The sequence below is a fragment of the Panthera pardus genome, unplaced genomic scaffold (assembly GCF_024362965.1).
Source record: "Panthera pardus isolate Hobbes unplaced genomic scaffold, ASM2436296v1 HiC_scaffold_16, whole genome shotgun sequence".
Taxonomy (NCBI): Eukaryota; Metazoa; Chordata; class Mammalia; order Carnivora; family Felidae; genus Panthera; species Panthera pardus.
The window spans coordinates 17,678,857-17,696,338 of NW_026526721.1; the positions used below are offsets into that span (position 1 = coordinate 17,678,857).

The 17,482-nt window shown below is 40.6% G+C and overlaps 1 protein-coding gene and 1 long non-coding RNA gene across 2 annotated transcripts in view; one reads left to right on the forward strand and one right to left on the reverse strand.

Moving 5' to 3' along the window:
• Positions 1 to 17,482, forward strand: part of ADAMTS5 (ADAM metallopeptidase with thrombospondin type 1 motif 5) — a 50,771-nt gene that overhangs the window by 12,127 nt on the left and 21,162 nt on the right. The window contains exons 2-3 of the mRNA XM_019467796.2: positions 1,933 to 2,065; positions 13,866 to 14,033. Of these exons, the coding sequence (XP_019323341.2) occupies positions 1,933 to 2,065; positions 13,866 to 14,033 (301 nt within the window). The remainder of the gene's footprint in view (positions 1 to 1,932; positions 2,066 to 13,865; positions 14,034 to 17,482) is intronic.
• On the reverse strand, positions 1,885 to 13,843 carry LOC109277870 (uncharacterized). Its single transcript, XR_002085370.2, has 3 exons — positions 13,256 to 13,843; positions 7,939 to 8,141; positions 1,885 to 2,114 (listed from the first exon to the last, which is right to left on the reverse strand). It is a non-coding gene; the product is annotated as an uncharacterized LOC109277870 (long non-coding RNA).

Below are 17,482 nucleotides of genomic sequence, written 5' to 3' on the forward strand. Positions count from 1 at the left end.
TCTTTGGTCTTAACGTGACTGAGATGATTGGAGAAAAACTGGATTGAAAATGTATTGTGCTATATTATTATCTCGAAGACTGATTATTATGCAAAAGCGTGTTCCAGTTTCAATTTTAAAAACTACTAATTTGTTCTCAACAGCTGTAATTTGAGATCCCACGGGATGACATATGAGGATACACAGGAAACTTGGGGAGGCTATTGCTGGTTTGGGGACTTGATTCACCAAGGCTACTTGGCCGAGATTTCCCCTGTCTGAAGCTACAATGTAATGCATCACAGCTGGGATCTCATAATCTATGGAACACAATAAGGACCCGAAAATGTAGAGAGAAGATCGTAGGGTATATATTTTAAATATTCTTTACCTTGGTTAGATTTGTATGCAGCAAAATAGGGAAGAGTTAGATGACTATGTTGACATGGAGTGGGTAACATTGGCTATGTAGTAAAAACGTCGTGCTTCCTGGAACGTCCTGACTTCCTGGAACCTGCTGAGAGCTTTCTAGCATACCGTGTATTGAAGGTGTGCAAGGTCTACGTTGCATCTGACTCTATGTCCCAGTTCACCTCAATTAAGCAAACGAGCCAGACATTGTCATAGTTGGGGATGCAAAGATAATAGCTATGATGGAAACAACACTTATTATCTCAACCGGTAAATAGTCATCTTTTATAATGGTATTTAAAAAAACCCTTTTTCGGGGCGCCTGGGTGGCTTGGTTGGTTAAGCGTCCGACTTCGGCTCAGGTCATGATCTCACGGTCCGTGAGTTTGAGCCCCGCGTCGGGCTCTGTGCTCACAGCTCATAGCCTGGAGCCTGTTTCAGATTCTGTGTCTCCCTCTCTCTCTGCTCCTCCCCTGTTCATGCTCTGTCTCTCTCTGTCTCAAAAAAATAAATAAACATTAAAAAAAATTAAAAAAAAAACCTTTTTCTTCTGGAATTCATTTATGGCTCATTAGGATACTATCTTGCGTTTGGAGATGTAGAAATACACAATGTTCATTAATTTTCATTGAAGACGGTGGTCAAACATAAGAAGTTCTGATGTCTCTTAATACTCAAATAGCATTTAAGGGAAGGCTTATTACAGATCGATCATGTACAAAATCCTGGCTTATATTTTCTCTTTATGCTTCATAACTTAAAGTGGTCTCGTGATGTCTCTTTCAGCTAACTCGATCATATTTAATGATCATTTTAATGGGATATGACCATGTTTTTCTTTGAGAAGCTTTTCAAAGCTATACAACTTCTCACCAGAAAAATGCTCCCACTCACTTCTATAAACACAATATATTGCATATATTTTCCGCAGATTGATCAGGTTGAGAAATGCTACATCGGATGCTATGAGTAAGAATGTACGCATTTTTGAAGACGTAACCAATGAAATTACAGCTGCATTTGGAAATGAAGAGCCAATCTTTCAAGGGATTACGCTTTTGGATTACAATTTAGTTTCCTATTTGAGTTACGGATATACTTGTATTTTGCCACAAACACGTGGTTGCAGTTTGCCCGTGATGCAAAATAAACTATTAGGCCGGGCTTCTGATAAGCTTAGCATGACTTTCGGTCAGAATTTTAGGGCTTTGGTGAGCATGACTGTATGTGAAAGTGATCCTGGCCGTTAAGTGCCTGTGTATATGCTGTACCTCTTTGTGAGAGCCGAGGTTGCTCTTGTAAGGGACAAGCTACAATCCCAGGACTTCTTTTTAAATGCAGTTGAGTCCCATCCCCTCTGGGGCCAGGAGATGTTTAGAGGAGTCCATGCCACTCATCTGTCTTTGGAGCATTTCCAGAGCTGAACAGGTGATCCCGTAAACCTATCCCCCTCTTGCTGTTTGGAGTGAGCAAGTGACTCGACAAGGTGGCTCCTTCTGGATGTAAATTGATTTTAATGATTTCTTTCTTTCTCCCCGGCAGGATTTATGTGGGCATCATTCATGTGACACCCTGGGAATGGCAGACGTTGGGACCATATGTTCCCCGGAGCGCAGCTGTGCTGTGATTGAAGATGATGGTCTCCATGCGGCTTTCACCGTGGCTCACGAAATTGGTATGCAGCGCCTTTTCTCTTCCCTCGCCAAATCAAACACTTGTAACAGCTGCAACGGGAACCAAAATACTTGGCAATTAATTCCAGATCTCTCCAGGTTCAGATGTACTGCTGGGGATTAAATGTGTTTATATTTGCACTTTTAGGGTTAACTGGTTAGGGAGAAGGAAGGCCAAGTCAGGCACACAGGAGATGTTGCCTGTGGACAGTGTCATTTAAACGTGTAAGAGAAATTGGCGACAGCTACTGTCCTGTGACGTATATCCATCAATGACTCTGAGATGGAATTTGTCACAGTTGACTATGAAATGCAGAGAGGTGCCTCTTGAGAGTTACCCAAGAGTCTCCTGACTCCTCCAGGGCTAATCAGTTTTGCACAGAGATTTGTCATGTTTATTCCACTGTGAGCGATAATAGCTCCTGTCAAAGGTAAATAATAGCTTATAATAAACAGTCCTATCTCGTCTTTAATAACAAAGACAAACTGAGACCAGCAGTCCACAGGGTTTGTCTTCAAATGTCACCCGATGTGTGTGTCATAAGAGACACATCTAAATCTTAAGATTGGGAATTTAGGACGGAGTTAATTGTTGAAAAATATCCCAGCAGTTAGGAAATGTGTTTCCCGGGCAGTGACCTAGGTTCCTAGGTATAGGAGTACTTTAGTATTTAGAATTAGATATTAGAATCAGACACATCTGGGCTCAATTCTTCCTAAAGTACTTTCTGCTGTGTCACATTGGTCTTATTATTTAAATTCTCAAAGCTTGTTTTCATATCTGAAGTATAGGCATAATGGTGCCGATTTCATGGAGTTATTTTAGGGTCCAAATTGGGTAGGTTACAGATACCAGCTGTTATTTATAACCACGTATGCTTCTGTTTTGCTTTTTAGGTAGCAAATTCATTTAACGTTAGATGTATGGCTCACCTTTTAGCATCATCTTTTTGGGAGCAGATACTTTTTTTGCTCTATTTCTCTTAAACAGATTGAGGTTTTTAACCTAAAACTGTAATTTTTAAACAGAAATTAAAGCTGCTTTTTCACATTCCTAGTAGGCAGAGAACATTTCACAGAGGGCAGGTTTCTGGCTGCTGTGTTTTCTTTGGAGAGTCAAATAACTTCAAATCAAAGATGTAATTGTGTAAGTCAGCACAATGCAACAGTGAAGTGGAAATCAGTGGTTAAATTTCAATTCTGAAGTATTAATCACGACTCTGATTTTCTTCACTGACACTCTTCTTACTATCTAAGGAAAAAAAACAGCACACGGACATAAAAGCCTTAACATAAATAACCACCTTACAGCATCACTGATAATAATTTAATTTACACATTAATTGGGCATCTGTAGCCTCCAGACGGAGTCTCATCTCTGCCTCCGTGGTCTCTGATTTGTCTCACGCAAGAGATTCAGACACTGAGTCTCCATTTCTTGTCTGTAACGTGGGCTAATGATGAGATGTGTGCTACTTTAAAAGACCTGGCAATGGGGCGCCTGGGTGGCTCAGTCGGTTGAGCGTCCGACTTCGGTTCAGGTCATGATCTTGCGGTCTGTGAGTTCGAGCCCCGTGTCGGGCTCTGTGCTGACAGCTCAGAGCCTGGAGCCTGCTTCTGATTCTCTGCTTCCCCTCTCTCTCCGCCCCACCCCTGCTGTACTCTGTCTCTCTCTGTCTTTCAAAAATGAATAAACATTAAAAAAAAAAAAAAAAGACCTGGCAAGCCTGAAAAGGTTTTTAAAACACATATGCTATTTGAGCTCTCTGAGCTGGGAATATGTCTTTACCTCTCCCTCATTTATACCTATTAAGCTGATAATGATATAGCCTAATATAGATCCTTAATCAGTATTTATTACCTATAGACGGATGTGCACGAGTGAGTAAGTGGGAAAAACACAAGAGCTGCCCAAGGCAACATTCTGAACGTGCAACAGAAGCTAAGAAGAATTAGCCCAAATGCTCGAGAGGATTATCATTAAGCAGAGATGATTTTGAAAGTACCCCAGTAGTTAATCACCATTATTCAGAGCGATGGAAGTTCCGAAAGAAATGTTCTGTATCTGTGGGTAGGCAGAGGCTGCTTCATCTCAGACTCTGTGAGTAAGTGACACTGTTGGATTGTGACATCAGCCATCCGTAAGATTATGAGCCCTACATCCTGATCTTCTAAAGAAGAGATTACAAAGTTCTTGAAGGAAGGGCTATTTCTCCCTTTAATCCTGCAATGGTCTGTTATCACGCATTGCTAGCATTTGGGAGGTTTCTCTGCAAGGGTATCGCTGTGGCAGTAAATTAAGTCTCTTTGGGGATGCATTAGACTCTCAAGACAACTGGGCTGGCATGAAGAACCTTTGGGCATCACCTTTCCCAGCCTTCCTGAATTCCTAAACCAAGGGTGAACGTGGGCAGGCCCAGCAGCCTGAGAAGTAGGAAGACAGGTGCTGATGAGAACAAATGTTTTATTAAAACTGTATATGTACAATAAGGACTTTTCTTCATGGTACAGTATTGGGGAGTTTTACAAGGGAACAATGATGGAGAAGTATAGGCTTCTATGTGAAAAACTCAAGCCCAAATCTTTGATTATGTGACCATGCCCTCTGTTCCCTTTAATTTCTTGGTTGGGTCATCTCTATTTCCTTCTTTAGAATTCTCTATAATCCATTCTTCAGTCAAACACTGCCCACTTAATCTATCTTTCTGCATTACATATAGCTTAATTTGAGAAATTTAAGATCTGGGGATAAGGGGATATGGACTTAATTTTCCTTTCGCAAAGGGATCTGGCCTGCATTCTCTTTATTTTCTAATTGCTTTATTATTCTTTAATTTCACCTCTTGCCTAGATATTGTGAACATATGTTATAAAGTACGAGCCTTAAAGAAATTAGAGACAATAACCCCATAAAATATTTCCTAATCATCTGTCTGTTATTACAGTCTTGCCTCTGCAGCCAGTGTGATCTTTGGTAATGCCACTCGCTGAGCTGTTTCCGGCACTTTATTTTTAGATTGTTGCATGAAAACATGGGTCTGAGCTAACCATGCTCTGGATTCTAATTCCACTTCATTCTTCTCGTGTGATTTCCTCCCTTCCTTTTATTAGACATTTACCACTTTCCAGATTGGGAGGTTATACATATAGGCTATGGACAGTGGTAAAGTGACCTCAGTTTTTGCTAGAGTGCTTTGAAATCTGCTTGAGGACATTCCAAAATGTGCAATTTGCTTCATGCACACAGACTGTGGAGGTATGTTACTGTGCTCAAAGCATAAGCCATGAAGAAAATTTCTAGGCTGTTCCCATAATTTTTCTACTTTATTTCTTCTATAAGCAGTAAAAGGATATACAGTGAAACCTTGAAGTGCAAGTAACTTGGTCTGTGAGTGTTTCACAAGATGAGCAAATAGGTCTAATAAATTTTAACTTGCTAACCGAGCGATGTCTTGCAATACGAGTAGTACGTGAGGCTGAACATCGCATGATCACAACCGAGCCAGTGGTTCTTGAAATTTGCTTTGAGACACGAGTGCTTTGGATTACAAACGTGTTTTCCCAGAACGAATTATGTTCGCAAACCAAGGTTTTACTGTATTTGATGAAGGAAAATGCTTTCAGGGGTGCCTGTGGCTGGGTCGGATCTTGATTCCGATTCAGGTTGGGATTTCGCATCCTGTGAGCTCGAGCCCCAGGTCGGGCTCCACGCTGACGGTGCAGAGCCTGCTTGGGATTCTCTCTCTCCATTCTCTCTGCCCCTCCCCCACTCACTCTCTCTGTCTTGGAATGAATAAACTTAATTTTTTTTTTTAATTGAGGAAGGAAAAGAATAATGCTTCCATTAACGGACTTCAAGTTTCTCACGCTATGCCCCATCACTGCTTATTTCTGTACCTAGTGGTTTTAAAATACAGAGTCATATTTGAATCACAATTTTCTTTGGTCTTTTATCCCCTCTATCTAAAATATTTCCGAACTTGAAAATTAACGTGAAGTACTTGAACTAGCCTGAAGGACCCATCTTACAGCTTCTCTGTCCATCAGGGTAAAATCAGAATGGCTTCAATGAACAATTCTGAAAAGTGACTCTTTCCCTGGACCAGATATTAATGTGAGCACTTCTCTTTTCCTGCTAATCGTTTCCATAAAAAGAGCCAGATTTTGGAGATATGTAGTCCACCGATGCCAGTGCAGGCTTCTGGAAAATAGATTTTGATAAATATAGACCCTACACAGGCAGTAATAATTTGTCTTCCTCCTTGCTATGTTTTGTGTATGTAAACATCGACTAAATTGTTCGGACATTTTAAGAAGTTGCTTTAAACTCTCGGGAACACAGTCCTCATCCGTGTGCCTTGAGTGGAGGCAAGAATGGGGTTATGGCCATTTTATAACCCAAGTGTGAACTGTGGAAAGTTTGCAAGTGAATGTAAGTTTACATTTTGAGTTTATATTTTTAACTTGTCAAACTTTTATTATTGGCTTGTAATAATAAGGATTTCACCTGCTGCACACATGGTTCTCCAAAATAATAATTTTATTGATGTTGGGCCAGCTCCCCATATGCGAGGGAGAACAATCTGATTTTATTTAGGCTAATGAAATCCATCATTTGCGAACTTGCTGAAGCTTTGCTTTATCGTAGTTAATTATAAAATGTGCTAAGGGAATCTCTCCACCGTGAAAGACTCCAAAATGCTTCCTGAGCTAAAGTCAGGCAACTTAAAAAGTCAAAGCCAAGTATTCAGCTGGAGGCTTAGGAAGTAAGTGGTGGAGACACGGCAGCCCGGCTGCCCCTGTTTTGCTGTGGTTAGAGGGAGTTCTTTGGTTGCGCTGATGTGTGTGACTGTGCTCCCAGAGATGATTAGATTAAACAAGGCCATGTTTTGAAAAGCTGCAGAGGCCCTCGAAACACCATAGACTGAAGCCAACACACAGAATCAGATGTCAGGACCAACTGTGAATGTGGAGTGAAAGGAAGCTAGGATTAAACTTGGATTTAAACCCGAACGTATAGCTTTAATCAACATGAGCTAAACTTTATTATTATTATTATTATTATTATTATTATTATTATTATTTTCTATCTAGTCTGGAGCCATACCACACTGTCTTTCTTGGCCCCCAGATGAAAGGTGGAAATGGGTCTCGACTCTACGTCCCGCAGCAATGGGAGATTTAGGGTTTTTTGTGTGCCGGTTCTGTGTTTTCTATATCCTATCCCAATTCCCATTTCTCTTGTGGAAGCCTCTAGATTGCCTGCCACATGTGTAGAAATCCAAGTTGAAGGTCACATAAAAAGTAAAGACATCACAAACTTGATGCATGATTTTTTTCCCCCTCTAATGGTTAGCAAACGTCTCCTTCTCTCCTCAATTGTCTGTTAATATCAAAATTTATCAAAACTACTTAAGATTAGAGTACTCAAGAGCATAACAAAGCGGGGATATCAGTGAGAACAATAAAGTCAGCTCACAATCCCTGGGCCTTTGATACTTGTCAAGCGTATTTTCTAAGCACCTTGCATCTTTTATATTATTTAATCCTCACAAAATGCCATGGGGTAAGCACTATCAATGAGTCACCCAAGAAAGGAAAAAACACAGAGATGTAAGCATCTTTAAGAAGTTTCTAAACGTGCCTGAGGTCAACAGCTAGTATACTGCTAGGGTAAGACGCGAACCCAATTCACTTGGCTCTAAAACCCAAGATTTTGATGCTATCCTATAATGGTTCGTTAGTGTTGATCTTCCAGGAGATAATCCTGAATTGGGTTACAAAGGATTCAATATCCTTTGTATCCACAGCTAGCTAGAAGGCCCCCAAATGAAGTTTTCTTCCTTCCGAATTCTATAACTGATACAACACTTACCATTCATGCTTAACGTTTTGAAATGGGAGTTTGTAAGGGTTTTATCGCTTCTGCATAAGCCTTTGCATTTGAAGAGACATGTAGGATCCAGTTCCTGGAGCTCCTGGTTCTCTTCTTCAAGGATTCTGGATTCGGATCCCACGTGAGCTGTTGGCTCACTTTTCAACCCCTGGCAAGATCTTCTTACACCTCAATAATCCCAGCTGGAAAATTAGGTAAAATAAAAACATGACCTCATTAAGAAACAGATGCTTCATCCGAGCTGTTCTTTCTTAAGTAAACACATTACAGAGCTTTTTGTGACTTTTTGTAGGATGTGGTGCTCTGTCCCCTTGTCCGTTGGTCAGCTTAGGGTCAAGATACAAGAGTTTGAAATGCTGTCTAATTTTCAGACCAAAGTTTAGAAGAACAACCCAATTTCCTTCCTGAGGTTAATATTATAAGTTAGCCCTAGTTGTAGAGTAACGCCTGAGCTAAATAAGACGCTGGACCAACATTTCCCTTTCTGGTAACGTGTCTTCACCCAGTGTATATGCATTTTCTCAGATTTACTAACATCAGAGTCATTTGTGAATTTAAGGAGGCAAGATACTCTTTAAGTCTATACTGTGAATATCAAAGATGAAATTTATTTAATGAGATCTCACTCATTTTGCCTTTAAAAAGACCATTACCGTACTAGAGAAATTACCGGGTGACTAATTGTTTGCTATTTCTGAGATAACAGTATAATTCAAACTCCTACCCTACAGACTTTGCTTTGACATAATTCACCATGAAATTTGTTTCCTTGTGTAATCCAAATAAGCTCCTTCCAGATCTTACTTTGTGTGATGGGCACTCGTGAGCAAGATTGTTGTATTTGTGATATGATGGAATGTCTGTTAAGAATAGATAAGTATTCTCTCCAAAAGCATTTGCAATTTACGTCTTGACTTTTAATAATGATTTCAAAGAACAAGCGGCAGTTCTGAAGTCTGTAGCACTTGGGAAAATATTGGATTACCCAGGTGCATTATTCTCCGAGCTTCCTTCTGACTTCTGTAATACCTTTCATGTTCTTAGTTCATATATAAATGCAAATGTCATTAACACATGCACTCACTACACAAGTGTGTTTGTTCCTTTCATTGCCTCCAGATTTGAGGTGAAAGGTTTCCAGCTACGTTAATCAAGAATTAAAGATTGACTGCATGGGGTGCCTGGGTGGCTCAGTCGGTTGAGCTTCCGACTTCGGCTCAGGTCATGATCTCACAGCTCATGAGTTCGAGCCCCGCGTTGGGCTCTGTGCTGACAGCTCGGAGCCTGGAGCCTGCCTCCGATTCCATGTCTCCCTCTCTCTCTGCCCCTCCCCCATTCATGCTCCGTCTCTGTCTCAAAAATAAATAAACGTTAAAAAAAATTTAATAATAGAAAAAGAATTAAAGATCGACTGCAAAAGCTAGCCTTGTAAACAAGATGACTTAACGTAGTTAAAGCAAGCTGCTCTTCAGTCTTTTGCACGTCTACTGATTACAAACACTAATACTTCCAATTTTAGTTTTCATACGAACACTAATTCTTGCAAATGCAAATACTAATTCCTCCTTAAAGCGAGACTTTGGGACCTCTACTTGAAACCCTGACAGTGAGTTATCGCCTTCTGTCTACTTTCTGCGTTGTCTCTTCTCGGTAGGGGTTTGACTCTAGGAGCTTGGTTGAGCTTCTTCAGATCTCTTCTTTTACCTTCAAAGAGCTTCTTCAGATCTCTTCTTTTACCTTCAAAACTGCCTTGACTCCTCCTCACTCTACTTTTCTTTTCTTGCTTTCTTTTTTTTTTTTCAAAGTTTATTTGCTCTGAGAGGGAGAGAGAGAGAGAGAAAGGGGGAAGGGCAGAGGGGGAGGGAGAGAAAGGATCCCAAGCAGCTCCTCACTGTCAAGGTAGGGCACCACGTAGAGCTCGATCTGAGCAACCCTGAGATCGTGACCTGAGCCGAGGCCAAGAGTCAGATGCTTGACCGACTGAGTCTCCCACGTGCCCTCCACTCTTCTTTTCTATGTGGACTTTGGAAAGAAATATCTGGCTTTCCGAGGGTGAGAATTGCCTTTCTCTGTTGGTTCCTTGGTTCTATCACTCGGCCTCCTCCAAGGACTTCACCCCTCAACTAACTCTGCTCTGTATTGCTCTAAAGACTCCTCGTAAAATGCATTTTGATAAACCAACACCTAAGTTTAGGCGTTGTAAACATTTTCTCCACCAAGGCTTCATAGGCTTCATTTGCCGTCTTAATCTCTGGGACACATTTGTGCAAATCCCAGCTGTGCTAATCCTGCTGAAGGCTGCTTCTCAGGGAAATGCTCCGTCTCTGCTCACATCTGCAATTTTCAACATCCCCGTGGGTGACTGATGAACGAATTCTCACCGGGAAAGGCAGATGTCCTAGGAGATCAGGGACATCGTGATCCATTCTAATTAAACCTTTCACAACACCGACTCGAAATGCATTATTGTCCACTACGACATTATATCTTAAGTTTCCTGGATTCTGGATGTTTCTATGTTAATAAGCGTTTAGTGCCATAGTGTGTGGTCTCTGATGGGAGTGTCCTTTTAAAATATCCTGCGCTTTTATATGTATCTTGGCATTTCAGGGCTCAGAGATATTGGCAAACCTCAGGCTGACATTAATGTCTTAGCATAATGATCGGGGGACTCGCATTTGAAAATACCACAACTTTTGCTGCTCACGGCCTTTAGTATGGCTGTCACGTCTCTCCTGAAGAGCATCCAAACATTCTTCACATTGATCTTCCATTTTAATTCCTGTCCAGCTCCTGAAGGGAAGTCACATGGGTCTCTCTCACTGTGCCCTGCTTCCAGCTACTGGAACTGACTGCCTGTTTCTGTGGGTGCTTAAATGTTCTTCGCGTTGGCCATGACTCCTATTGTCCTTTAGAGAGCATGCTTCTCCCAACCAGCCGACAGACTTGCTTCATGGAGAACAGAATATTCCTCCAAAGATTCTGTCTCTCCCTTGACCCCTAAGCCGTCCATTCCCGATTCACTTTAGCAGATCTTAGAAAATTCACATCTTCTTTTAGCTCTTACTGGAGTGGAACTAGGATTTGTTCCTGCTCAGAATGGCAATCTTTTCTGGTCGCCATATAAAAATTCCTTATACGTATCTTCGGCAGCAACTAAGTTACGCTGATAAATTAGGAAATTGATGGAGCATAAGATTCACAATATCCTGCCAAGTGGCATGTCAAAAGATTCATAAAACTATAACAAAATATTTTTTTTGTTTTTTTTTTAACGTTTATTCATTTTTGAGAGGCAGAGCATGAGCGGGGAAGGGGCAGAGAGAGAGGGACACATAGAATCCAAAGCAGGCTCCAGGCTCCGAGCTGTCAGCACAGACCCCAACGTGGGGCTCAAACTCACAAACCATGAGATCATGACCTGAGCTGAAGTCCGATGCTCAACCGACTGAGCCACCCAGGCGCCCCACAAAATATTTTTAATAAACTGTTTTGCTTATATAATTGAAATCTTTAAAAAATTATATGTGTCGCTGTTCTATATGAAAGAAAAAATTGAGGTACTCTTCAGGGCTTCTCAAAGGTACTTTGGTATTTGCCACATGGTCTGTAATCTATTCTTTTTTTTTTTTTCCCTTTTTTAAGTTTTTGTTTATTTACTGTGAGAGAGAGAGAGAGAGTCCCATCCAGGCTCCGCACTATCAGCTCGGAGCCCGATGCAGGGCTCGAACTCACAAACTGTGAAGTCATAACCTGAGCCAAAATCTAAAGTTGGATGCTGACCCCACTGAGCCACCCGGGCGCCCCAGCCTGTATTGTAATTCAGAAGTCTGAAATTTACCCTCCAAAATCACCTGATGCTGTAATGAAAATTCATACGGAAAGTGTTATTTGTTTCGACACATTTGGAGGAAAAGACTATTGCTTTGTTAAATAGATCCGAATATCTTATGAAATAGAATGCAGAAATAGAAAAATAGAAATAGAAAAATCACCTATTTTTCTCAAATATAAAACCTGGATTCAAATAAATGTTAAGTGGCAGAGGTCACCCTAGGCCACTTTCCCTCTCTCTCTTCTATGCCAGGGGGAAAAAAAAAACCCAAGTGTGAAATTTCCACACAAATCTCACAGCATTAGCTGATAAAGATTCTACGACGGAAAAGTTCAAGAAGCACAGAGTGCCTTCTCCACAAGTGTTCTTTGCACTAAGTAACTTTAAGCAATTTTGGTCAGGACATGGTGAAAGGCCCTGTTTTTTTCAGAGCTGTGGGTTGCATGAAGAAAACTCCATGTACCATCCAAAAATTGGACAACCCCCGCCCCCCCCGCCACCCGTCTCCTTTTGCGTGTTATTTGGGACATACTTAACAGACTCTGATGCACATTCGTGCTACTGAGGAAATAAAACGTGAGAGCAGGAGGGTTTCCCACAGAAAACTTGCTAGGCTGGCAAATGCTATTGAAGTAAATAACTGTATAAATACCATAAAAATGTGGAGCTTTGGAAGGTCACTGAGCCCTGGCCACTTAAGTTCAGCCACAACAGCAAGCAGCTGCTTGGTGGACAGTTTTGTTATGAGGTGTTGGTGATTTAACAAGTTGGCCAAAAGTAGCTGGAATGTGGAATGAAAGATTTCATCTCTGTTGGGTTTTACTGTTGTGCACTGAACTTTTTTGGTGTTTTTTTTGTTGTTGTTGTTTTTTGGCAGAATGACCAAAGTCCCTGCCTTTGGCATCCAGGAACCCAATGCAGTCATCATTTTTCTATAGTATTTTATACACCCTTTTTTTTTGATCCTTTGTGTATGATTCTATAAAACTTTACCAAAAAAAAAAAGCTATTAGGATCTACTTGTCTACTTTTTCAGAGTCTCTACAAAATACTGTCCTGGAATTAAAAAAAAAAAAAAAAATTTAGATATCCTGGAGAACGTCATTTTATTCTTAGACTATGTGAAAATCTTATATAATAATAATTAAAAAAAAAGACTAGATTATAAGAATGTGGTTGGGACACCGAGCTTGATAGACTGGAAATGGCAGCCTGGGATTGCAGGGAGCATGCATAGTGACCTGGAGCACGAGCACCCACGGGGCTGAGTGGTTTGGGACAATCGCCGACGTTTCCAGTAGCTGTTCTCTCTTTAAGCTCTAACACGCCACGATGAGCATCTTGGTGCCCTAGACGGTTCTTCAATGGGTATGTTTTTCAAAATCTGTCATTTATTTGGGGGATGAGCAAACATGCAGAACTCTCTAAACAAAGGAAACGAAAGGGTGACCGCAAGCTTACCTTTGTTGGGAGCCAGAACGTTACTAATGTCACTCCTCTTTCTTTCCCCCCCTTCTCATCTCTTGGATAGCTACCTGGTAACTTGGCCAAGAAAACAGAAGTCACTGACATTCAACAACCGTCTATTAAGTGTTTGCAACTTGCAGAACATTGAGTTAAATACAGAGGTTTCAACAGTGGATGGAGGAGATGTTCTCTGATCTCATGGGGCTCCTGGTTGATCAGAGAAGGCGGAAAATTAGACAAGTAATCAAAATAATATGTAGTCAGGGCTATGACATAATCCCACAGTTGCCTTGCAAATTCTAGATTCTAAATAAGGCCTGTTTCCACATGTCGTTGAGCATGTGTGATCCAGATGGATTATGGGACCGTCTATTCCTTCGTGTAATTTTTCAGTCTTCCTCTAAACGTTCACCAAAAGTGACTGCTCTGACTACACACAGCTTTAATTTCCCTGGGGGTCCAGTCTGTGCATGAGAAAGCGGTTAAAATGAACTCATGTACAGTTGGGGACAGGGGAGGGAGACCAAGTGCTAGTATAATTGTCACGGAAACATAGAAATGCAAAATCGCTCATTATCTGCGCTCCCGCTCTTCTCTCCCTTAGGACATCTACTCGGCCTCTCCCATGATGATTCCAAATTCTGTGAAGAGAACTTTGGTTCCACAGAAGATAAGCGCTTAATGTCTTCCATCCTAACCAGCATCGACGCGTCCAAACCCTGGTCCAAGTGCACTTCAGCCACCATCACAGAATTCCTGGATGATGGCCATGGTATGTGTCATTCAAGACAACACGGGCTCAGTCACAAAACTTAGGGGGGATTATTACCAGTGTTACTTTATTACGTCCTCACGAAACCCACCACGCCCTGTGAGACGGTGGTTGTTTAGGTAGGGTCAGAAAAGGACCAAAGGGACTGTCTGTTGTTGCACAATGCCAACGTCCTTGGTGGCATTATAGCTATGGTATTTTTGCTTTGGAATTGAAAAGTTCAAAAGAGAAACAGTGTGGGAGACCACACAGAATGCCTAGCCAGTGCCCTGAAAGCCTGGCTTCTATTCCTTCTTTCACCACTAGCTTCCTGTGAGAATATTGGCAGACATCTTGTTTCCCTGCTATTAATATGACTCTCAGAATTATTTGTTACATGCCTCTCACAGGGGTGTGGTTAAAATGTAGGTGACCAGTCTGTTGGATCCTCTTCACGGCAACAGAAAGACAGGAAAGGAAGCTCTTTAGATTTGCATTCACTGGAAGAATCTGGTTTTATCCTGACAGCAGATTCTCCTAGAAGTAGAATGAAAACTACAGAAAAGAACAAGAAAATCAATCTGAATGGTGAGAAAATACTTTAAGAACTTCAAAGGAAAATCTTTGGTTTTATCCATTAGATACAGTTCAAGAGCATAGCACACTTTATTAAATTCTGTAAATCTAGGATTAGTCCTGTAAATTATATAAAAATACCAAGGAAGTCACAGTTTTTAGAAATAATAAATTCTGACCTTTAAGTAGTTTTTGAAACAAGCTGTTGCTAATTTCCTAACATCCTTTTTTATTTTCTTTATTTTTTTCATCTTTTATTATTTTAAAGTTCTAGACACACAGGATAGATGCATTAGAGTTGAGGTAGTTGACCTACAGAGACCGTGTGGTTCACAATTTTCTCAGGTTATAGAAATGGACATTTTCTCATTCCTTTCTTTCCTCTTAAAATTTGTCTCTTTCCGAAACTGGTGGTTGCACTGAATATGACAGAAATTTTTGATCGTAATAATTGTCCATAAAATTATCTCATGATGCATGGCTTAGAGTTAGCTGAAGAGGACCCGTGATAGTTGTTTTTCTTGGTTCCACAAAGCTAATGGCGTAACATTTCATAATATCTTAGTGAGTTGGCCATCTTGAACACTGGCTAAGTAACGTCAAAACAATTGATGAATCCTTCAAAGAAATTCTGCTACCAAGTTCTTTGGTATCTTGGAGGCAAAATCTGTTCATTAACTCCATTTTGCTATGTTAGTGGTGAACCAGTAATGGCTTTAGCTACTTTAAACTCTTTAAAATATCCTATTCCTGAAACAACCCAAGCCTAGCCTGGTTTAAAATTTCCCTCAATAGAAGCTGCTCTTTGCTCATTGGATGGACGTCCCAATATCTCAAAGATTTAGGAAAAAATACTAAGAATCCATGTGTCAGGCTTTTTCTTAAGACTAATAATAAGGGGTATTTTTCAGTGCAGCTCAGTTTACAATGCTGACTTAAAAATGATAAAGTCCTGCAATTGAATGTTTGCCTAATTCTCTGCCTGTGCACATTGAACAAGTCAGTATCTAATAAAGTCCCTCTTGGGTGGGGCCTTAATCTCCGCTCTTAATATCACTTCTGCTGCTTTTTTCCCAGGTTTTCTGAAAATGAGATAGTATTAATATTTTAGTTCAGAATCCACATTACACATTCCAAAAGTTTGAGCTAAACTTTGAATCCCTAAATGAATGGATTTAGTTGCTAAGGCAGCAAATACTTATGGCTAAAACGGGACCATTTTCATTTTCCTGTGCAAGTATTAGGTCAGCTAATTACAATGCTGTGCAGAATTGTGTTCCTTATTGCCATAATTTTGGAATGAGTCGTTTATTTCATGTTTGTGGAATTCATGATCTTACTTTCTGTGCAGCAAATATGCTTTCAGTATTGTCTTCATTTTTAAACATCACTCCTGTATTTAAGCGTCCACGCTCAGATTTTTAAAACTTTTGCAACAAATTTACATAGTTTACATGTGTGTCTCTATGTCCATTCCAGAGATCTTCATGGTAGATAGCAACCAAGAGCATACTGTTAGTCAACGTGGATCTTATCACTTGCGTTGATAAAATCTTATCTGAATTTCCCACTCACATGTTAAATACATTGATTAAATTACCAAAATTCTTGGAACAGCAAATTCTCATAGTCTACTTCCTCATTTATTCATTTCATGAAGCTTAGACTCTCTCACTTTTGAATATATTGGTCAGGCAGTCTTGTGTTATGACTAACACACACACACACACACACACACACACACACACACACACAAAAGCACACACACACTGATTTTTATCAGGAGCCTGTAATGAATAAAGTCATTTCAGAATATGGAGAGCCAAAGAGAGTAGGGTACAATTGCAAAGCTCAATTACGCTCATTTCAAAACAGCACACACAGATACCGAAACAGTGATACCCTCTATGTACTGTGATTTAAGTGGGAATTCAAATAACTTAATAACTTTTACACTGCCACCAAAAAATCGAGTTAAGTCAGTTTAGGTGAAAGTGCAGTGATAGTAAGCCCAGGGGCGCCTGGGTGGCTCCGGCTCGGTCTGTTGGGCTTCCAACTTCGGCTTAGGGCGTGATCTCGTGGTCTGTGAGTTCGAGCCCCGCGTCGGGCTCTGTGCTGACATCTCGGAGCCTGGAGCCTGCTTCAGATTCTGTGTCCCTCTCTCTCTCTGCCCCTCCCCCGCTCATGCTCTGTCTTTCTCTCTCTGTCAAAAATAAATAAACATAAAAAAAAAAAAAGAACCAGTAAGCCTGATTTTGAGATGGTTGAGGCTCTGACATTTCAGCCTCAGAGCTTGGGAGAAAACCAGGGAGAGCATCAAAATCCTAGAGGAAAGACAAACAAACAAACAAACACATCTTTCTCAAAAGACTAGACTGATACCAAGAAACCATATTGTAAAATCCTTTTACTTTGCTTATAGGAAATGACTCAGACTTCCATGCAAAGCCCTTTCATTCATAGTTAATAGAAATGGTTCTACTATTTTTCTGCACTACTTTTCTAGGCCGCTAACAGTTTAAAGCAATAAAATGGTCATCATGGCAGGGGCCAGGGGGAACTTCTGGCAGGTAAACTGAGAGCAAGAAGGGGTATCGTTTGACAATGAAGGAGAAACCAGAAAAGCTGTAAAATGTAGCCCTAAAACATTAAAAGCTCAGAGGTCTGGTACCTTTTGCCAAAAGGTCAAAAATGGTATCATATCACCATAATCCCCTAAGGTACCTCTATGTTCCATGTGATACAATGATCGATGCTCAGAAAAAAATGATTTGCTCTATAGGAAGATTAAGTTGATTAAATTGTGACACTAATATAAAGGCAGCAAAGCCAAGGAGATGCTCTCACAAAATTTATACAATTTTTAGATGGTGTCTAAAGAGTTCCTTGTCTGG